At 41.6% G+C, this 23,591-nt stretch overlaps 1 protein-coding gene across 1 annotated transcript; it reads left to right on the top strand.

The window, feature by feature from the left end:
* The first annotated feature begins 1,548 nt into the window (after positions 1-1,548).
* Positions 1,549-22,421, top strand: WIF1 (WNT inhibitory factor 1). Its single transcript, XM_008936901.1, has 8 exons — positions 1,549-1,652; positions 7,507-7,647; positions 11,778-11,873; positions 13,539-13,634; positions 14,994-15,089; positions 18,594-18,689; positions 19,264-19,359; positions 21,572-22,421. Exons 1-8 carry the CDS (start codon positions 1,595-1,597, stop codon positions 21,691-21,693), a joined length of 801 nt encoding a protein of 266 aa, XP_008935149.1. The 5' UTR covers positions 1,549-1,594; the 3' UTR covers positions 21,694-22,421.
* Positions 22,422-23,591: the final 1,170 nt, after the last annotated feature.

Genomic DNA, 23,591 nt, shown 5'->3' with positions numbered 1-23,591 from the left:
CAGTCATATATGTTTACCATGTACTCCATTGGGCTCGTTACCATACTTAGGGGTATACACTGTAGCCTTCAAACTCTGTGTCAAAGATTTTTGCTTCTGTTGTTTTAGCTGAAACAGGACCATCTTATCTTCACAAGACTCCTTCCTTCAGCCATTTGGCATTCCATCTTGGTGGGTCTTCACTCCCAGAGATAGCATAAGAATCTCATGGTCGCAAACAGCTTAACCTTTTTCTCAAAGTGCACTAAATTTGCCTGCAGTTCTGCTACACAGCAAGCTGGGCTGTTATCCCACACTAAGGACATTGACCACCATCTTGTAGTTATTCTAAACATAAATTAACTACCATTTATAAGCCCAAATAGCTCAAAAAACTTTTGCTTTAATCTCTGTTTCACTGGTCAGCTAAAAAGCAAACATAACAATGCTGTCTACTATCAGTAAGCTGCTGGATGGAGATGCATTTTTGCCAGTGCCCATGCTAAGGTCTAAAGTGCTTTTCTGAAAGCAGCAGGTACAACTATCTATGATCCCTCATACGCTTCAGGATAAATGATAAGCCATAGATTAGGGAAAAGGTTCATTTCCACTTGCTCTGGACACCTGCAGCCGTGCCATTGACAGTGGAGGAAGTCTCCAGTGGCTTGCTACGATGCGTGCATCTCAGGTGTACGTGGTGTGTACAGCTGCACTGTGGACAGATGATGTCACTTTGCATCAAGATGAAGAAATATTGAACAGATGACTCAACAGAGAAGCCAGGGTCCCATGGAAGAAAGTATCAGCACCTACAATCTGTGCCACAATGCAGCTGCGTATTTGGAGTAGCATGAAGGTAGTGGAAAGTAGCTTTTAAATAATGCCAACACCTTTTGAAGATCACCAAAACAAATTATTTATGTTGCAGTTAATAATGAGTGACATAAAGCCAACTCTGTAGGAAAGCTCTCAGCTCCCTCCTTAGAACAACTTAATGAACTGAGGTTGAACAAGGCAACAGAACACGGCTATTCATTGCCCAGCACTGCTTCCCCAAGGCAATGTACCATGCTGTGCAGGTCAACCAAGAGCAAGCTCAGAGATTCTCACACCACAGCTGGTATCATACAGGTGATTATGTCCTTAAAGATGCACTTGTGGGGCAGGCAGGTCCTCCAGGCTTTTCCAGGAGGATTCTGCCCAAAAATCAGCACTAAGAATTGGTTTACTCTTTATACATTTTTTTTGTGGTCTGCCAGATAAAAAGTGTGGGTTGTAAAAAATGCCTTCTCTGTGTAAAATTTGTTCACTGTACAAATGCCATTTTCTTCACCGTTAAGCTGCGTCCTGATTACTGTATGGTCACTAACAATCTCTGAAATAAGAGGAAATTATCTGAAAACTATGCTTAGGTGAAGAAGCACTCAGGAAAATAATAGGAATAAATCCAGTGAATGGCATAATGAAAAGTGTAGCATTTTTCTGCTGTAAGTTATATGCTAAATAGCTTGCTCCTGTGAATGCAATTAAAATACATTTTGTTTTTTCATTTATTTTATCATAGGCTGAGTACTTCTATGAGTTCTTGTCTTTACGCTCTTTGGATAAAGGCATAATGGCTGATCCAACTATAAATATTCCTCTGCTTGGAACTGTTCCTCATAAAGCATCAGGTTTGTGCTGTTGATATTATAAACTGTGTTCCTGTAAAAAATATTCCACAGCCAGTAAAATCTAAATATCTTATTATGAATTGCAGTTATGAAGTTTATTGCTGAAGAAATTCTTGCCACAGGGCCTGACACTGAACAGTCTGTGAGTGCCTTGCCTGATTACAGCAGCATATTTTGCCTGAGCCAAGTCACATGAAGCTTTTATGCGTAGATAAATCAGCAGAAATTTGTCCAAAATTGTTGCTTAAAATTCATGTGCATAAATGTTATTACTTAAGTTGTGCAGCTTTTGGAAAACAAAATCTTTGATCGTTATGAGGAATAGTTATCAAATTATTTTGTTTCTCAGAGGTTGCAGTTTGTGGATGTTTTACTTTCAGCTGGAGCCAGCTGTTGTCATCAGGCACAGAGCTCAAAGACAAAAGTTCTAGTTTAGGTTATTATAATTTATCACTTTTCCTTTAGCTGTACGTTCTTAGTCCCTCACTGGAGCTTATAGCTCTGCAGCAGATGCTGAGCCCAAGCCAATGTGAGCACTCCAGAAGCACCATGGTGCACAGTGAGCCAAGTGGAGTAAAAAAGCTTTCCATGAGAGTTTATCGAATCCACTTTGTTCTGAAGTGGATGAATAACAGTTTATGTGGTCTGTTCCAGGGCTAACATGTGGTAGTCTCTGGCAGAAAGGCAGAAATGTACATCTGGGTGACAGTAGTCTTAGTGATCCTGGCTTCATGATCAGCCTTAGCCAGCCTAAGACTGTGTGGGATAAAGTCAGAAAGCAACAAGAAATGGAACAGGAGGATGGGGCTGCAAGTGGAGCAGTGATACACAAGTTTACATCTCTGACAAACTTTTCTTTCTCTTCTTTTTCTCAGTGTATAAATTCTGAAATTTTGTGTTTGAAATCCTTCATTTTCAGCTTGTAGTATAATTGAAGCACAGCTTTTTGCTGTGGCTGCATTAATGATTAGTCTCTCCACTCAATGTGGATTGAATGAGTGGTATTGAAAATGGATTTGTGTGAAGAGTGCTGTATTGTTTGTACCATAACTGCTGCAATTTCACTGGGTGCAAGCCAGATAAAATGGCAAGTAAAGACATTTAAAAGTAACTAAACAGTCACAAAGGCAGAGTTCTTGTTAAGCATTATTTCCATCTCCACATAAAGCAGGTGAGATATGTGGGAAGCTCTGCACTCAGCAGCCTCTAATATAAGCTAGGTTCACCTTTAATTTGTAAGCATCTCTTAGAAAGACCAGACCAAAATGACCCCTCTCTGACTGTATTTAAGAAAACATAATCTACCAGTGCAGGGAAGCTGGAGATGAGATTCACAGTTCCAGAAGGTCTGTTAACTATCATGATGGGTGGTCTTACTAAAGCCAAAAAGGACTTACCCTGTTAGCAGCACTGGTACCTCAGTTCCAGGACTAATATGGATATGTCCAGGATGTTTCCTTAGGTGGACCATGTGCACTACACCACTGCACTTAGTATATATAAGCTGTATTAAAGTCCTGTTTAGCACTATAGTGAGTCTGGTGTTTATCAGCTATTGATAATCAGTACATGTACAGTATTTGAAGTTTGTACACTGTTTAACAGTGACTCATTAATATGGTGGTGGGGTTTTTTTACAGTGCTTGCTAGCTGGCCAAAATTAACCAGGTAGCCTTAAATAAATACAGGCTATGAAAGTAGTGAATGTTTGCTACCTTGTAGTTTTTCTATAATTTATATGTTTGCAAAAGAGTTCTGACAAATCTAGTCTAGTCTGCCTGATTCTATTGCACTAGCAAATCATTTTCCTACACACATGCATGTCAGAGGAAATTCAGTCACAAACTTGTGTTTAATAACAAAACAATGGTAGCAAGCTCTTTCTTGGAAAAGCATTTTAGCCTGAAAGATTGCACTAAAGACAATTAAGGAGGAATAAAAGAGGAAAGACAATTGTATTAAACATGAGAGTGGGAAGCTGGACTGATGATTAACATTTGGATGTCTTACTCAGAGGAAGTCTTTGAGGATATTTGCCTATCACCAATAAAGCATAAGGATGGCTTCAGTGCTTTAGGGCCTGCCTAGCCTGTATTTTGTCTTACGGCCAATGGTGGCCATATGATGACCAGGAAGAGAGCAAAAGGAGGGCAAGCATATACAATACTTCTCTTTACCCTCTCAGCTCTTACTAGCTCCAGCTTGGAGGATTTCCTGAGTCTTAAGTGATTTGTCTTTTTTGTAACCCCACATGGGTTACAGATCTTTCTTTCCAGTACTTGTCCAGGCTCTCCGTGAGCCCATATTATCTTCTGATATCACGAGTCTCTTTGGCATGGAATTCACTGCCTCCCATTGCATGAACATCCCCCTCCTGTTGTCCTGAGTCTGGCTGTAACAGCTTCATCTCATGGGCACTAGTCCTTGTATTGGTAGAGACAACAGTCAATCTGTACTGTTGATCCTATCCATGAGTCATGATTTTGTAGATATCTACTATGTCTCCCCTAATTTTTCTCTTTGCCAGGCTAAAGACTTGCAGCCTACTCGAGTGCTCCTCACTGGATGCAGTCTTGTTGTCCTTCTCTCAGCTTTCTCTAATCCAGTATATCCTTTATTAGATGAGGTATCAAATTCTCCTCAAATTTAAATTAGATTTAAACCATTTAAGTTTCTTAGCCTCATCTGAAAATCCCATGCTCAAATCCCAGGATTTCTACCTGATCCATTGCTAACAAAATGGGTTTTGTTATACCTAGATACATGGTAAGAAGTTAAGAAGGCTGGAGAAGATGCCTTTCAGTGAAAGCTTAAAGAGCTAAGACTACTCACCTTGTCCAAAAGAAGAAGTTTGAGGAGTGTAGGTACCCGTCCAATGAGAACAGGCTCCAGGGGTTCAAACTGAGCTCAGCAAGTTCAAAAAATTTCAGGTGTTAGTAGTGGCAGCGGTTAAGGTCTTGATCACCACACTGAGGAAAGTAAAACCAGCTATTGGTGTGTGCCCAGAGGAAATATAGTGGCCTGTGACTGAGAAGAGCTGGCCCCCTCAGTGACCTAAGCATGCCGCTCCTGTCCCTGTCCACCCCAGCCAGTGCAGTGTGCTGCTGGTGCCACCAGTGCAAGCAGCCTGGGCTGCTGGCACAGTGCTGCTTCATGCATTTCACACAGCTCAGGACAACTCCTCTCCCTGCCCACTGCTGGTGTTGACACATTAAAATATACGTGCTGAGCAACCAAAGGTTCTGAAACTCTCTCCAGACTCTGTGGGAGAAGTTGGTGCCTTCTCTGGGGACAGCAGCATCTCTGCTCACTCTGCCATGCTGGTAGAGATGGGCAGTGGGCTGGCAGAGAGGAACAGCCCATGCAGGGCTGTGCATAGACTCCCACTCTTCTGCAGATCGTGCATGCCGCCTTCTGCTGGGGTTGGTAGTTCAGAGATGGCCCTTAAGCAATCCCACACCGAGACTGTAGGTGGCTTTTGGTGGTGGCTTTTGCATGCTAAGTGTGGAAAGCAATTGCCTGCAAACGTGAAAAGCTGTGGAGATACACAGGAGTTACTCTCAACCTGCCTTTACTGGAAACACTTTCGGGAACCTTGGTTTCCTGAAGAGAAGGAAAAGGCATGAGCTCCCAGATAAAAGGGATTAAACATGCATCCTCCCCATCCCAAGAGAGCATTCTAATCATCAGCTAAGATTAAACTAGATATAAATCACTACGTTTCCTTATCTTCCGTTTCAAATTAGTTTTCCTTTCCCTCAGCTCCTGCTGGAGCCATCTGCTCTGCAGCCCTGGGTGCAAGTGCTCCAGAGGATGCAGAAATATGCATGTGCAGGAGAGGCAATTCTGTGGCCTGGTGGTGGGATGATGGCTAGCAGAGAGAAGTCCTGAGCTGTGAGTCCTTTTCCTTATTTTTAGCCAACGATGGACAAATGTAAACTGCATCCTGCATTTGGGGGGCAGGGACTGGACCTGAGCTTTGCCCTGCCACAGCCCATGGTGGCCCATGGGGGCTCGTGGCTGTGGTTCTGGATGAAAGGGCTCTGTGCTCTGTTTTGACCGTGGTGCTGTTGGTGCATGCTTAGCGTTACTCAAACAGGCATAAAAAGGCCAAGATTCAGGCAAGGTTTAGGGACTTCATTTGAGCTCCAAACCACCACAGAGCTCAGCCAGGATCCAGGTGCTTGCTGCTCACAGGAGGGTCCTTTACTGTGTTTTTGTGTGCCTAGGAGTTTGGACATAAGGAAAATCCAAAAATACAGATATTTCCCAGATGGGGAGTACTGGAATAAGGGTTTTCTGACCTGTTTCCTTAGACTTTAGCCTGAAGAGAAGGGTTTTGCCCTAAGCATTTAAACCCATAGCCATATCTCAGGGGAGTTCAGGAGTTTGCTGTCAGTTCAATGAAGTCTAGAGATGACCCTAGTGCCACCATTAAACTTCAGCCAAATCTTCCTCCACATTGCAATTTGCTCACCTAAGTCACACATATCCCAACATAAGCACAGATTTCCTGCACTTGCCCTGTAAGAAGGTTACTTCAGTTTATGATTGCTGCATTTAAACTCTATTTAATCCACTGTGCTTTCTGCTTGACACATGGTTATATTCTTTTTGTAACTGTCTTTCAAATGATTAGTGTAAAAGTGCTTCAGCAATAAAGTTGCTTTATAATAAAAACTGCAACAGACTTTTCAGTCTGTAGGACTCACCAGAAGCAGAATGTGTTTCAGCAGTAAATTATTCTGTATTATATAAAGGCAATAAATAATAAAAATGGCCAAATTACAACTTGCAAAATTTTTTATAACAAACGATTTAAAACAAACCAAATGTAGGGCTCTTAGCTCAATATTTGACTGTGAAATCTCAGCTTCAGAAGAAATGAATAAACAATTTCTATGTGAATAAACAATTTCTATGTTATTTATAAAGCAGCTAGGAAGAACCAATTTTGAAGAAAAGAGATAAAAAATGTTTCATCTGAAGATTATTTAAGATCGCTTGTCACAATCAGAGTGGAGTACTCCATAGCTCGGAGTTATCAGGCTTGCTTCTTCATTAAGATACTTCAGATTTACTGGCCTTAATTATTTACTTAAATGCTTTGTAGTTGAAAAGTGTTTGAATACTTTTCTTGGAAAGACAATCTCCAAATATTGCTACACTTCACAAGTTCTGTCAGAGTGATGTGTCAGTATCTTCTTTTCAAGTATTTGCACCCATATTCTTATTTATTATTTATAATCTATTTATTTGTTTGTTTGTTTGTTTTATAATTTATTTATTTATTTATTTAAGTGTACCGTCTTGCCTGCACTTTATGAGTAAGTTCTGATTAAGTCAGTGTCTTCTTTAAGTATTAATCACAATACCCAAAACAGTGGGACACACCTAAAGTAACTTTTTCTTTTTTTTTTTCCAAAATGTGTAAGATGGTTTTGCAGAAAACAACAGACTCAAAAGTGATCAACAGCTTAGAAAATTAAATGTAGGCTTCCAGCTTGTTTTGGTGTATCCTTAGATTCCTCCACATGAGTAATTCCCTCATCTGCCAGCAAAAGTATGTTTGTTTTAAGACTGGTGTTTGTGCTGTAGCATGTTGAGTTTATATTGGTAAGTGAGCACAAGCTTGTCGCCTGTGCTGCTGTTCTTCTAGTCCTGGAGCTACCTATGAATGAGGTGGGCTGTGAATCTCTGTGTTAGAGGTTTTCATCAGTGGCATTACTGTAAAGCTGGATTATAAATATTACCTATATTTTTTAGTATTTTAGGGTATGCTTTTATATGTGTATATATATATATATATATATGCATATAAATACAAATATCATTGTTATTATTCTCCTTTAAGTTGTTCAGGTTGGATTTCCTTGCATTGGAAAACAAGATGGGGTTGCTGCATTTGAAGTGAATGTGATCATCATGAATTCAGAAGGCAGTATTATTCTCCAGACCCCTCAGAACGCCATCTTCTTTAAAACCTGTCAGCAAGGTAACATTAAAGAGAATGTGCTGGAATACTGTCAGGCCAGGTCACCTGACTTTCTTAGGTTTTGTTCAGGATAAGGTCTGGCAGAGGTGGAAATAAAGTGGTCATGCACTGTGTAGCAACGCTGGTGAATGCCAGATAGTTCTGGCTCTATCTGTGGGTTTGCTATTCATTTACTACATGTTTACTAACCCTTTTCTTACGGTCAGCTCCATCTCTCTTAGCAGACTGGGTTGGAGCCCTTTCTCTTCCTGTTTACTGCTCATCATGTCAAGGATGTTGATACATGTATCATATGGGAAGGACCTGTTAGCAAATTGCTTGAGGTGCTTGGAGGAGAACTAGTCCTGTGAAAACAAGCCGAGGCTAACACCCTCAGAATTGCCACATAATTTGCAGAACTAAACTTCTAGGATCTGTAGTGGGGACACAGACTTCAGTTAATACTGTTTGGTGCCTTAGTTGAACAGTTCCCTAAATCTCAACTTGCACATCCAAACTGAATGCAAAAATCCTACAACAGAAAATTTTTGCAAAACCTGGCTGTACCTTCTCTGGAGCTCAGATGGCAACCCCTTGGTTTTGAATACGTCTAAGATGGTGGAAGATGGTCCTCAATACTTGCAATCAAGCAGTAAACACACAAAGGATGCACTAGTAGAAGAAGGGCACAATGAAGTTATTGCAGTGTTTACTTGGAAAGGAGGGAACCTGTTCAATCAACCTATCTATGAACCATAAGCACTATGTAATAAGACTTTCTGGACTAATTTGGTGCACCACAAACAACTGTAACAATCACTTTAAACTGAGGCTGTGGAAATTGAAAAATCAGTATCTAAGATAATGCAGTTATCCCATGTCATGTGCAATTGTATCAAACTGACCCATGACAGTGCTGATGTATAAAGAGTGAGTTTTTTATTCTTCTCCTATTAAATTGTCGTTCCCCATCCCACACTTTCTTCTCTGTGCTCTTTTCTCAGAGTTAATTGACTATAGTGTGGCTTCAAAGAATGAGCAGCAGGGAGCTGTTTGTTCTTTGAAACCTTACTACACCTAAATAGCAAAGCTGCTTATGTCCTTTGAAGCCTTTCTGCTGCCAATTAGCCCACAGAAAGTGGAGGAGGGGGAGAAGAAGTGAGCAGAGAAACAGGAAGGAAAGTGGGGAATGGAAGCAAAGTCAATCAGATCTCTTGTGCAAAGCTGTGTGTCTGATGTGAATAAAATACAAAACATTTACTAGCTTTTTATTTTCAGTTCAAAGATAATGGACTTAAAAAACTTTGGAAATGGTTTTGGGGTAATTTAACAGGGGGAGCAGATTTACAGTTCTATGTTGCAGAAAAATGTGGCTTAGAGAGGTCTCCAAATTCAGTTTAGTAGTAGCATTCATCCAGGTTATAATTTCTGTGCTATTAGTTGTTGTTATAATTTCAATATGAGATGTAATATTTAACTATTTAACGTTATTGCATCATATGGCCCCTCAGGAAAGCTGGGGGTGATTATTGGTCTGGTCACGTGTTCCCAGAGCTAACTGAGAGACAAAAGGATGACTTCCCAAACTCTAGAGCTGGGTAGAGGAGGAGTTTTCTCACCTCATTCTGCACCTACTGGGATAACTCCTGTTTCTGCCCTCTGCCTGGCAAGGTGGACACCACAGTGTTTTGGGACAGATGCTGAGAAGGATGAGGATGTCCTTACTGGTGGTTGTTAGAGTTTTCTTCCTCTGACAGATGTCCTTGGTGGCGGGGAGCTCTGATTCCTCCTTCTAGAGCCCCAGTCACTGCTTCCAGTCATTCTTGGCCATCCAGAAGGGCCCTTACAAGAGGAAGTGAGAGGAATGAGGGAGCAATTTTGTGGGAGAGGAAAGGATTTATTGTGGCTAAGGGGTGGCCACACAAAAAATATGTGTTCCTACTTTTCTGTTTTAAATAGTATGTATTTAAACATGCATTTGCTATAATGAATAGCAACTCTGCATTCAGGTACAAAGAGAGAAGCATTTCCAGAAAGAGTCCTAGGGTTCAGTGCTGGAATACAGTAAGACCAAAAAGCCTTTACCACTATTACTACTGCTGCAGACAGCCTTACTTCTAAAGTGGCACTTTTCGTTTCACGTATCTACAGCCTTGGAGAGGAGAGCATTTTAAAACTGCACTTTTCCTCCCCTCTCTCTCTCTCTCCTTTTTGTTTGATAGTTGTACACAATATCCAATCACCTGACCAGTACATCATCTTTTCTTTCTTTTTCCTTAGTCTTGGAGTTACCCTTCACATCCCACTGAACTGAGAGCTATTACGTGAGTGTAGCAGAATGCAGCACATAGTTTTAGCAGCCATCCTCTCCTGTGGCTCTATTAGCTGTTAAATAAACCTGCAATAGCAAAAGTTTGTGTATGGGTCTAAGGATATGTCACCTGACTCATATATTAGAAGGGAGATTCATTCAAGTTTTTTAAGTCCAGGATTATGTTTTCCTCTGTAATAATATGAGTTACAATTTAAAGAATCTCTGTGAGCTGCCAAAATGCCTCAGGCAATCTGAGCCTTCACATTTATAGATGTCCTACTAGTCCTTGTCACCTGAAACAAGTGCACCTTAAGGGCCATAATTGCTTCAGTTTGAATTCAGGTATTACTCAGTTGGGAATCAGTGTGAATCCATGGTACGTCTTTACAGACTAGGGATGGTAGGTGCTGGCACTTCCTGATGAAGGAGTGGAAAAGAGGTAAGGATGCTGTTGGCAACTATTGTCAAGTCATGTATGTTTACAGCACTGTTACATTAAAGGGAAAAAAACCCCAAAGACATGATGTCAACATTACAGCCAATTGCTGCCTAATAGATGGCCTTCAAGTCTGGGTTACACATATCAGTCTTCCTCAGAGTTTTTGAACCTTGTCACACAGGAGAGCAGCAAGATGAGAAGGTCACAGCTACTCTGCTGAAGCTGACCTATAGTCCTGGTACCAGTGATCACTAGTGATATTAAGTTTTTCTAATTGGAGTAGGCAGCCTCTCCCGCCTGCTGCCTTCTCTGTGAGAGATCTGGGGAAGTACTTTTGAATAATTTTTTTTCTACCCAGAAGTCATGTTTTCATGGGATTCTATAGAGTTCAATTTAGTTTGCCTCTTGGACTCTCATATTTTGAGGATGGTGGTGGTACCCAGAGGTATTTCTCATTCATAATTCATCCAGTGTTCCTTTTACCAGTGTTTGATCAATGGTGTATACAAATAAATGTTGGGTGATGATAGAGGGCCATTTAGGAATGCTTTCATCTTCCTTTTTTGGCCTTTCATTTATCCTTGAAGCCAGGTCTTTCATTTGGATACAGATTTCATCACTTTGTCACCTCAGTTGTAACAGATGTGGTAATTAATGCAATGCAAGTGAGGAAAAGTTCTTCACCACAAGAGTGATGAGACCCTGGGATGGGTTGCCCAGGGAGGTGGGTGAGGCCCCATCCCTGGAGGTCTTTAAGGCCAGGCTGGACGAGGCTCTAGACAGCCTGATCTAGTGGGAGGTGTCCCTGCTCATGGCAGAGGGGTTGGAACTGGGTGATCCTTGTGGTCCCTTCCAACCCTGACAGATTCTGATTCTGTTTCTGTTTTTGCAGAGGACTTAGTAGTGTTGGCTTATTGGTTGGACCTGATGATCTTAAAGATCTCTTCCAACCTAAAGGATTGTATGATTCTAAAATGCAGTCTCTTTAAGAAATGAAAACTGGTCCTGCATACCAAGGGCAGGTCTAACCAGCGATGTCAGTCCTGCACTGAGCTACCTGCTCATTTCTGCACAGAGAAGAAAGTGCTGGACTGAGCAGAGCACCCACATTGTTCATGTACTTACAGAGGAGCAGAGCGATAGAAATGCACAGGCTGTCAACAAGAACATCATGCATTTGATTGGACACATGATGGAACCTCTATTTATAGACTAATAAAAAAGAAATCAATGTCTTTTGAGGAGGTCTTGGTTGAACTTGCATTTATGTCAGTATTTGCCTGTCTGTCAGAAAATATTTTTAGAGTTGTGTCAAAGGTATATATTGATCCTAACAAGAGTTGGCTGACAGCTGAAGTATATAATATTCAGTTAAGATTGTAATTATATTTTATGAAGCGGAGTGTCCAGGAGGATGCAGAAATGGAGGGGTTTGCAATGAAAGACGTGTCTGTGAATGTCCAGATGGATTTTACGGGCCTCACTGTGAGAAAGGTAATTTTAAAAATATCTTCTCCACTGTCTTCTTTACCATAATCTCAACAAACCTTGTAGCTGCTGCACTGTAGCCTTTCCTAAAAATAAGAATGGCCTATTCTGAAGATGTCATATATTTTGAGTCCACACTTGTAAGAGAATTACTGCTATTGTCCTTGGCCTAATGGAAACATTAACTGCTTAAAAGAAGAAAAGGTTTTTTTTTCTCTAAGAGATTGCTTTTAACAAGAACTGGCATAATAGTTAAGTGATCCTTAATCACAGGGAATCCATCTGGCAAAAGATTAAATAAAATTCTTCTGCTAATGAGAACTTGCTGGGAAACAAAGGACAGGACTTTAGTTGGTTTGCATTTGTTTGTTTGCAGATAAGATCTAATGTGGAGATAAGATCTAATGTGCAGGCAGGCTGACAACAAAGATGGGAAGATAAAAGAGTCTCCTTTTCCTTTCTGTTAGTGACTGATAGCCCCAAATGACATTTCCAGGAGTGAAGAACCAGGAAATTGGTGTGACTTGGCAGGGAACTAGCTCTTCTTCCTATCTCTTCCTTTCTCCCTCCCCAGTGGTAGACCTTCCCCAGGGTGACACAAGATGGAGCAAACCATCTCCATGAGCATCCTATTCCAATGCCATCCTTCACTCCCAAATGTTTTGGCTTCATCCAAAAACATTAAGCACAAAGCGTCAGGGACTGTTCTCTACCCTGGAGGACAACTGGCACGGCACAGCTTACATCCATATGTTTAATGAACTCTCTTAAGCTCAGAAAAAACAAAACAAAAAACAACCCTCCAAATTCCCTGCTGGGAGGAGGCCACGGCCACTGCTTGCCCCATGTCCTTGCCCAGGAAGGTTTGCCGGTCAGCTGGGGGCAAAGCTGTGCCAGGAGCGACACCAACAGTTTCACAAGATGGATTATCCTGTGCCACTACTTGGCCCCATGCCAGGGTACTGTTGAACTCACCAGCCTTGCTGCATGTAGTTATTTTGGGCAACCATGAAATGAAGCATTGCCTCCAGACAGGCCTCCCTGGAAGAGCCTTGTGGGTTGTCCAGAACTGCAGAGAAGTCTTGGGAGAGCACAGGGACTCTGGAGAAGGTTCATGGGGAGCATGCAGGACAGTTTGACCCCCAAACCAGGCCACATGGCAGGCTTCCCTAGCCTAAAGTTGGTAGCTGTGCTTAGCTCAGGGGTGCACAGGGAGAAAGGAGGGTTCATGATAAAACCTGCCTGGGAACCCTGCTGAATTACTGACACCTCTGAACACAGCCCTTAAAAAGACTGTCCTGTCTGCAGGGCTGAGGCACCAGCTGCAGCACCAGAGCCCAGTCCACAGAAAGGACTGGTCTGGGGGGACCTCATATATCCAGAGTATGCGGGCACTTGGCTGTCCCTTGTTTGGAATTAAAATGTATTTCTGCTTACATATGGAACCAGATTTGAACTTAATTTAGTCTTCACTTTTTTAGCAACATTATACACAAATGGCCAGATACAAACCAGAGATGTAATTGGTTTATCACACTAACATAGACACTTTTCAAAGGTGACTTATTACATTCAGCAGGTGGAAAAGTAGCTTAAGGAGTCAGTGTGCTATATAAGTAGCCAGTTGTGATCACACCAGTGATGTTTTTTTCTGTTCTTCCTGCTCCTCAGCACTGTGTGCTCCTCGCTGCATGAACGGTGGGCTCTGCATCACACCCGGCCTCTGCATCTGTCCCCCAGGATTCTATGGCATCAACTGCGACAAAGGTAAAGCCCCCAGGCTCCACATCCCAGGGCCTCTCTTTATTCACCTCTGTTAGCTTTCCTCGAGGAGTAGATTTTGGAAAGTCAGGCACAGGGTGAAGTAAGTATGTTCTAAAAGTTTTGTGATTCTTCAAGTAGATGCTGTAGGACAACCTGGCAGCTGGTGGCAGAATGTAGGGATCTGCAGTGCTTTCACAGCAGATGTGCAGGCATCTGTATACGCCAGCTCTGTGAAGGATAGTTCAGGTAATCATTTTAGCTCATCCAGTGAAAGCTGTGGGACCTCCCACACAATTCACTTTTATTTCTGGCCTGGGGAAAAAAAAACCTGACTAATTATTTACTAATACTAATTATAAGATTATAAGATACTAATTATTTAGTATCTTAATTTGCTGCATCTGGACACATGAAAAAATAAGTAGACTCTTTACTTTTTGTTGCTGCATGGTGGCTTGGGAAGGATAAAAAGGAACAACTGGTCATTCAGAACAGTGATGTGGAACAGTCCAAGTTACCATGTAGAAAACAACAAGTGATTTTCTACAGAACTAAAGCTAACCTGCTCATGGAAGAGCAGGCAACAGAACGCCACGTTGCATTTATTGTTGCAGAACTATGTAAAGTAAAAACTAAATGCAAAAAAGTCCTAGCGGGCTTCCCAGTAAAACAATGGGAACTTTCCTAGACCTTTAGGTATGCTTGCACAAACTGTTGTGATCAATGTCCTTCTGACTTGTATCTGGTCCTTGATGAGACTTTTACCGCATTTAAAAATGTTTCAAAAGTGCACTGTAATGAAATGCTCTCAATGTCTTGAAGGGTTAACGTGAATCCCAGCTGTTTGGTGAAAGGTCACATCTAACACAGTGTGAGTCATATGGCAGGTGAGAGACATGGCATTTGCATCTATGTCATCACAGAGTGAAAACTTAAAAAGGTTTCTTTCTAGTCAAGGCATCACTGAAGAACTCCAGTGAAGTGTCCTCTTGTAGAAGTAACTTCCAGTCCTAGGTTGTTATCCTTCTATCAGACACTAGCTGTTTCAATAATAATAGTGCCTCGATCCTTCAACAAGCTTTACATGTGAGAATTGACAAAGATGTAACAGTCTGTCCTTGGGGATCTCGTTGCTGTATTTTCATTTTTCTCTTTCTATATTGACTTATGTGTGTGCCTGTGTAAAGCATTATGTAGGAAAAAACACATTTCAGTCTTCCTTCGTAAACCTAATGAAGATGTTAATGCAACTTTTAAAAACCCACTCAACGTTTATTTATGTTGAGTAGCAAAAAACATTAAGGCCAAGTCAGACCAAATTCATATTAGTGGTTTAATTCATTCCTGTTCTATTTGTTTCAGCAAACTGTACAACAACCTGTTTCAATGGAGGAACGTGTTTCTATCTGGGAAAATGCATTTGTCCTTCGGGCTATGAAGGAGACCAATGTGAAATTAGTGAGTAGCGTCTCCATTTGCTTGCTTTCACTTACATCAACTTCTAGTGTCAGTGTCTGAATGATGATGTCCAACCTACCTCTGCTGGGCTCATAGCAAGGGTCTCATATGGCAGGTTTGGGCTCTCAGACAGTCAGATGTCACATGCCTTCAAATGAGTTTCTTACTGAATTCAAACTGAAGTTTGAATCATTGCTAGACCACCACATCCTCTACCTTGTTTTGTTTTTACTATTTCCTGGCTTGGTAACAACCCTCAGGCCCTAAATACCCAAGTGATAGATACTCTGTGGCAGGGAGATGTGCTGCTGTGCAAAGGCGACGTGGAGCAGCTATTTGCAAATGTTATGGCAATCAGGACTTGGGCACGGCAGGTGAAGTCTGAGCCCACACCTCTGAAATGGCTACTATAAGTTGAAAATGAAAGGGTTTAGAGCAAAAGGGGGACTGAGCTGTAGGAGCTGAGAGCTTTCATGTAATGTATTAAGTTGCATTCATGTGGCAACTTGAAAATCCATGTCACAAACATCAAAAGACTTGCTCTTTTCAGAAGTTTAGCATCAAAGCTATTCAAAACATTTTAGCTCATGGTTGATCTAAGTGTGCTGTGTAAAGCTGGGGATGGTGATATGTCTAGTCTGGAACAGACCTGGGAGGTCAGCTGTCAAGTATTTGATCTCACCAAAAGAAGGGTTTTCTCACAGCTCTGTTAAATTGGATTAATTCTGTAGTTCCCCACACTTGAATAGAGCATGAACACTTCAGTTTTGAGAACATGCACTCAGATGGTTCTTTCTGAGCTTAAAGTTGTACAAGGAGCTTCTCCTGATGTAAATAATCTCACCAACGTTCCCCAGCACTCTCATGTAAGCATGGAGAGCAACATTTGGCCTGGGATATGTAAGAGCTGCTTTCTTAATATGCATCAGTAGAGGCCATTGATCTGTCCAAGGGGCTCAAGCTCATTGTTGTCTACTGCTGCTTGGGATAGGCGCAACTTACTTAAACTTCTTGCAAAGGGTTACCTGTGAAACTCCAATTAAATTCATAAAAATAAGGCAGCAAACTAATACCTGTACAAAAGAAAGAAACACATTTTCAGTATCAGAGTGTGCTAAGAGCTAAACTAGCATCATGTCTATGAGAGGAAGGAAAGCTAGGCACTTCCCTTGGCTTTTGGAAAGCTGAGATGGCAGTTGTTAGGCCGTGATTGATGGCTGCTGTACCACCTCTGTGCACTGCACCAGTGCCAGCACAACAGTGGAATACTTCAAGAGATGCTAGATGAGGCTTAGAAACACTGGAGGAGAGACACAACTCAATCTCTTTTGTTAGATCCAGAGCCAGCTACATTCAGTCACGGGGGTCTTGAAAAAACAAGGGGAGAAAACCTTTCAACAGGCAGAAAGCCATCTTCTGAAAACTGAAAAGTTGTTTGTTTGGGATTTTTTTTAATATTGCTTAAAGATTTTGAGTGCTTGTCTAGTGGCTGAATCACTCTGTAAGACTCCTGGGAAATGTACTGGGCCCAGCCTACAATACTAACAAGCATTCACAGTCTTCCAGACTTTTTTCTAGCTATAGTTATGTGTTGTCCCTAATTAGTGTTTCAGTTTGAGTCCAGAGAGTTTTATTTTGGTTTGGATTCCTCCTCCATTTGTCACCAACTGTTTTGTTGCTTTTTCTGTTTCTCAGTCAATAACAGAGAGAGTAATTACTTTTTCCTTCAGTCTATGAAAATATCTTAGTATAAATTAATAAACTGTGCTGAGCCAAATGGCTACCTAATGCAACTCTGTGGAAGTCACTATCACATCATTGGATTCATGTTCTCCAGATTTACTTCAAGAACTAGGAAAATTCGTTGACTTCCTTAGCATTGCTCCTTTTGCTCATTAATTACTTGGGATCCAAATGCCTACAAGTTAAAACACCTAAAGGTTCCCTCTCCAGATGTTCCTGCAGGGAAATTGTGCTTTTGCAGGAGCTCTCCTTTACACGTTTTGTTCTATCAGCATGGTATTAAGTTTGTTTCAGGGCTATTAAAATAACTATGCAGATTAGGAGCAAATGTTTCTTTTATATTGATGATACAGAAGTCTGCCTGGGTTGAGAGCTGAGCAGGCACTACCTGGGGTGTAGAGCTCCCAAGGGATTGGTCTGTGATCAGGAGATGAGTGTATTTGCTGATGTTTTCAGCATAGCAGGCCAGCATTGATGCTTAAATTATCATGTGCAGGTCTCAATTAACATCCTTTCTTTAACAAAAAAGGAAAGAAAAGGAAGTTGTGTGCTGCCCCAGGTTCTAGTTTTTGTTTGCTCACAGATTCAGGTAAATATTAATGCCAAATCTAGGAAGGGCCTTTTTTCGTTCTTTCTGAAGATTCTAGAAAGTGTTGTAGGCTTAGAAAAGATGAAAAAAAGCTTTTGGGCAACAGTGAGAAAAGCTGCAAAGGACTGAGGCTGTAGTTACTGGTGGCCTGAGTACCCAGGGATGTGCCAGCAAGCCTCCCTTGGCCTGAAGGTGACCTAGCTTGTGGGTGCTCTTCTCGCCTTTCCAGAGATGAGTGAAGACCTGACTAGCTCAGTAATGCAGACCAGTTCTAACAAGGGATTGGCAGGCTCGTGATGGGAGACTTGACATTAACTTTGAGGAAGGCCCTTGGTGTGTGTCAGACACAGCAGGAACTTGAGTGTGGATCTCCTCCATGACTGTGGACCTCCTCCATCCCAGGCGATTCAAGGTCAAAAAAACCTTCCTACAACAGTGCTGTCAGACCCAGCCTCTTCCTTTGGCAAGGTGTAAATGTGAGGGAAAGTAATTTCCAGACCAAAAGCTTGGAAAAATGTCTGACAGTTCTAATTACTGTTACCAAAAATGCTCTGTTCTTTGCAAACAGGAAAGAAGGGCATGCTTTTTTAATGTGCCTTTAGTTTCTGAGCTGTGGCATGGAACAGCCCTCATTGCACCATCCACAGACGGCATTGTGGTGCTCCACAGCCTCTTGTTACAAGCTGACAGGCCCAGCCAGTCTCTTTATTGTCTGCAAGTAGAGGCCGTATGTGTCAGTTCCTGAGCATCTTATTGCTTAAAATCTCTCTGGGACGTGACCGGATTTTCTGCTTGTGCCCACTGGGTGTGGATCCCACTCTTTGCAAACATGAAGTCTGGACAGTGCTGCCTCCCTGGTGATGGGTGAGGAGAGCAGGAGGCAATACTGACTGGTCACACGGGGAACCCCACAGAGTCCAAGTGGCACAAATCTGGCCAAAAGCTACGTGGACACACGGGCCTTGGTTGTACCAAATTATTGTCATATTTTCAAAGCAGAAGAATGCATGTAAATTAGAAGCACAGACTTACAGCAGAGTTTTCCTGATGGATTGATAGTGCACACTCTTACACGAGTGTCTGATGAGTTTTTCAGGTACGAGGCAGACTTCTGAGACACTCCAGTAGCTGCAGGGGATTAAGACTATTGTTTTCATGTTTTCAATGTCTAGGTAAATGCCATCAGCCCTGTCGAAATGGAGGCAAATGTACCGGGAGGAATAAATGCAAGTGTTCCAAAGGCTACCAGGGAGACCTGTGTTCCAAGCGTAAGTAACAAGCTGCTCCATCAAGTCCTTGTTGTGAGACCATCAACTTGGCTGTGTTGTCATTTTACATAACATCAGCACTAATTGTTTGTGTCAAAGTATTTCAAGTTAATTTAGTTTCTGGACATACAGCCTATACCAGACTTATGGGAATTATGAAACCAGAAATGTTTTCAGTTGTATAAAACAGCAATGTGTTAGGTCAGTCATAGCAGTTTAGTAATAGAGAATTGCTTAATAAAATGGTAATGCATTACAACATTAAAATACAAAAGGAGCGCTTTGTGAGAGGGATGCTGGGGATTATCCTCCTTCTCCCACTGACTCTGGTGGACACCCAGCTCTGCTGTTTGATCTGCTTCTCTCTGCCAGTGACCGCTTGCAGGTGAAGAGAGGGAAGGGGGTGAACTGCTTCAGGGCTCTGCACACATTCAGTGCAAAGGCACAGATTTACTGTGTGGATCCCAGCTGTTCCAGGACCAACCCATCATGAGCAACAGCAGGGAAAGCAAATAAACAGCTGTCTCTGGATGAAGTGTCAAGAGGTCAGACACGTGTGCTTGCTTTCTTACAGCTGTCTGTGAACCTGGCTGTGGCCTATATGGCACCTGTGCTGAGCCCAACAAATGCCAGTGCAAAGAAGGCTGGCACGGGAGATACTGCAATAAAAGTAAGTGAGAAGCAAACCCCAGGAGTCAATGTCAGTGGTCTCACACATCTGGTGCTATAGAAATGACTGCTTCAAGAGCCTGTTCAGCATCATTAGTGATACTGCACTCCAGTTTTTCAAATTCAAACAAGAGAAATGAAGATTTTAAATATTCCATAATTTTAACCATTTCAAAAAAAAAAGAGAAAAGAAAGAAAGACTCAGAATCATTTGAAAGTACCTTACCAAGTCACCTTTGTATTAGAAATTCCAGAATTTGGTATTAGCCAGATTTCTTGATGGCCTTGCATGTCTTCCATGGTCCTGAAGAGACCTGAGGTCCTTCAGCACTCCTCACTAATGTCAGCTAGCTTTAAAATGTTGGGGAGGCATTTTTAGAAATAAAACTCTGTCAGGTTTTAAAGCTGATTAATACTTAGAAAAAATGAAATGTCCTTTCGAAACTTTGGGATAAACCTAAAGAGTTACATGAGACCTATGCTTACTGACTACAGCTTTCTCCTCTTCTTCCCACCCATACTCCACAGACTACAAAATACATTGTTCCAAAGCAAAGTTAAAGTCCCCAAAATGAATTTCTGTCATGCTTATTAGTCCATTTGACATCAATAGAAGCAAATTATCATTTCACTGCATTTAAAATAGCTCTATAAAATTATTTTAAATACAATTGGATATATCCAATAAGAACTTCAGATTTAATTTTATATTTGATGTTCAACCATGCTGTAGTAGATCTTCAACATGCATTTTGTACATCCTCCCATGAGCTATTAGTGTTAGTACTAAAAAAGATGAAAAATTTGGCAGTTATAAAGCCTACCAATTAGCCACAAGAAATGTGAACTTTACATTGCAGCATCAACTGAGTTCATTTTTATTAAATGCTGTTGATTTTTATTAAATGTGATTGATATCACAATAAAATGTATTATAATACATATAGTTGATTAATTTAAAAATTAGTATGATCTAACTAGAATAGATTTTGCTGTGCAAATTAGGTTTGGGGAGTCCACTTTTCTGCTGTTAGTAGACCTGTGTTTATTCATTCCATTCTTTGGAGGAGAAGTACCATTAATATAAGTTATGTTTAGAGAAAAGGTACATGGAAATGAACCAGTATGAAGTTCAATTCATAAGTTTAATATGAACTTTTTCTTATCATACTCTTCTTATAAAGAACACAGACAGCAAGTGAAAAACCAATACATGCTATGGGTGACCATCTCCAAAGAAGTAATTACCTTTACAACAAACCCCAAACTCATACCTGCCATATTATGATAGTCAATAATCATTAGTATTAGCTCAAAGGTTTTCCAGCTGTCATTACTTGGAATTTGGGTACACTCCTGCTTAGAACTGTGAAACTCTCTTTGTATTCAGCAAATAAATAGAGAATAGGCCATTTGGGTAAAATTCACCCCCAGTTTAAATGCCCATGTAGGGCTTAAATTGCACACACAAATGCATGCACTGCAATTCACTCTTCAACAAAAAACAAACATCTCCTGACATTGAGAGGAGATTTATAGTTAATTTGAGAGGCTTACTTCATACTCCATCAAATGAATGACTCCTTGTTTTTTTAAAAAGAAGTGGTTAAAAAAATTGAATGGGGGACTCAGTTTTTCAAAGTAATTTCCGTGAGCTTTAATGAGATGGGTAAATGAAACTATAAATAATTACAACATAATACTTTGAATTCCATTTTTATTGTTCATTTTAATTTTCCACAACAAAGCAGCTCTGCTAAGCCTGTTTTAGACTGCTGGGTTTTTTTCCCCAGGTGTTTATTGTCCCTGCTGTTCTTACTTTTTGCATTCAGCCATAAACCAAAGCCAAGCTCCAGTAGCTTGTGCAGATTCTCCAGGGGGGGGATGCTTATACCCCTCTTCAGAGCCTGTCGCCTACTGATCAGCATGACTCTGTCGCCCACCCTGTGTGGGTTGTGCACATGTGAACCCAGGAGTGGGAGACAGCCTGGGTGTGCTGGTAGCCCCCTGGGCTCCCAGGTGATGCGAGGGCATCTTTCCATCGGTCAGCACCTCGCCCATGCCCTGGGGCACGGAGAAGGGCGAGCGCTTGAGTAGGGGCATAGCAGAATCCTTTGTTCAAATCGGGGAGACTGTTTCCACTTGAAATATTAGCTGTGGATTGTCAGCCCGCTTCTGTGGTTTCTTTTCCCTTGAACTGGATAATTTTCCAGGGTACGGAGCCAGCAGTCTGAGTGCCCTGAGGCCAGCAGGCAGCAAGCACAGGCAGCACACGCCTTCTCCAAAAAGGGCCGAGGAGAGGCAAGTTCCACCCGAATCCAATTATATCTGGTGAACTCCAACATCTGAAACGGTTCGTGTTACACAAAGTTCATAGCCTTCATTAACCTCTCATGGATTGAATGTTAAAATGCTGTTCATTACAGTTAAGATTACCGGCTGGAATTTTATTAGCTTCATTATAAACCACTGAGCTGATACTTACTATTCCTTTTAAGTTTTATAAATAATTCTATAGCATGATTATGTAGGCTTCTTCTTTCAGTGCTTTGGATGGTGTTTTGTACTATACTTCAGTTACATCGAAACTTCTTCTTTTTTTGATTATACAGCTGCAAATATTTTCCAAAAATTAAGTAACAATATTCAAGCAGAAAACCTCATAGATGCTAACCTGGATAATTTCAATGACTACAGATTTAATTTGCCTAAAACAAAAGTAAGATGCATTTTACATTTTTCCTTTTGTGTTATTAGACTTTTCCCTAAGAAAAAGAAAAAGAAATAAAACAAGTAAGTTGCCTAATTTAAAAAACAAATAATTCAATTAAATGGGTCTGGTTTTGGCCTTACAGTTTTGCAAAGTACTGTGTATTAAAAATACACTGCAGTGGTGCCATTTAACCAACGTAATATATTGTAAACAAAGTAGAACTATAATGTATGAACTTTCTGCATCAGCTTGAAGCAATATAATATATTGTAAACAAAACAGCTCTTATGTAATAAACTTTTTATACTGACAGTTATGTGTAAAATAAAGACGCTGCTTTAGTTTTTCGAGTACTGCTCTGTGTGGCCTGCTGCGGTCTCATCAGTGCTGGTCTGGGACGATGGCTTTTCTGGAGCACCCTCACAACACAGTGGCACTGTAGGGTTGATTTCCCTGCCTCAGCTTTTAGTCCTAGAGCTCTTAAGAATATTTCAGAAGAGCAACTTCTTGTGCCTGGGCAAAGGAGGGGATAGCACCAAAGGCTGGATGTTTCTCTCCCTGTTTTTGCTCTCCACCACATCCTCCTTTCCACCTCTGTGCTGCCAGCCAGCCATGTCAAGCTGATGTGCCCTGTTTGTGGTGCCTCTGGTAACCAGGGCGTTCTTCTCAGAGCCTCTGTCCAAGCAGGGAATAATCCAGCCCTGGAGATGTTTCCTGTTCAAGGGTGATGCTCCCATGTTGTGTTGCCTTCAGACTGTAGACGGTTTGAGTGCTCTTTTGCAACAGTCAAGTGCCACAGAATTTGTTATTTGCTGTGTCTAGGCAGCAATGAAAATAGTTTTTGTCTCCACTGAAAAGCAATATCCCACAAGTGATTACTGACCCTTGTTACACTGCAGTTATCTGAGAGATTAAAAAATGAATAAGTAAATAACACATAATTTGGGGTATAAAATTAATCTTAGTGAGTGAGAAGTTTTGAGCTATAAAGGAAAAAAAGTAGTTTCTTAACCTGACTTTGCTGGACTGACTTAGCCAGTGGACCCACAGAAGAAGTAAAAAGACTTGTTTAGGCCAAAGAGAGGGAGGACAGCTCTCTAAGGATCTGGTTTTACACTGACCTTCACGCAGTGGGAGTACAGGTGGTACCCAGCAAGCCCAATCAGACAGGAGATGAACCCTCCCTTGCCACGCGTGGCTGCAGCCCTCCAGGGCTGGTGCGAGGAGAAACACGGCTGGGGAAGGAGGAGCAGGGCCAGGCCACCCCCTCTTGCACCCGGGGAGATAACGCAAAACAGCTGGAACAAGGCGGTTTGGCTGCTTGCCTGATATCCCTCTGGAAAGGCAGTAAAGCAGCTCAGCTTTGCTGAGGAAGGAGCTTTCTTAGCATGGATGTGTAACAGCCATGGCTAGTGGGCTCCAAAGTGGTGGTCTCCCAGCCCTCAGGATCATGCCTCCCATGGGATCCCTGGCACCTCTTTGATGTGCTGAGGGATTTGGGGGAACCTGAGGCATGAGGC

The sequence above is a fragment of the Merops nubicus genome, unplaced genomic scaffold (genome assembly GCF_000691845.1).
Source record: "Merops nubicus isolate BGI_N331 unplaced genomic scaffold, ASM69184v1 scaffold2763, whole genome shotgun sequence".
NCBI classification, from domain to species: Eukaryota; Metazoa; Chordata; class Aves; order Coraciiformes; family Meropidae; genus Merops; species Merops nubicus.
The sequence above is the reverse complement of the archived record's forward strand: the minus strand, read 5'-3'. Positions and strand labels throughout refer to the sequence as shown.

Coding starts and splice junctions, on each gene's coding strand:
- WIF1 (XM_008936901.1), top strand. CDS start 1,595: ATGGCTGATCCAACTATAAATATTCCTCTGCTTGGAACTGTTCCTCAT. Junction 7,648..11,777: donor CTTTAAAACCTGTCAGCAAG/GTAACATTAAAG, acceptor TATTTTATGAAG/CGGAGTGTCCAGGAGGATGC. Junction 13,635..14,993: donor TGGCATCAACTGCGACAAAG/GTAAAGCCCCCA, acceptor TATTTGTTTCAG/CAAACTGTACAACAACCTGT.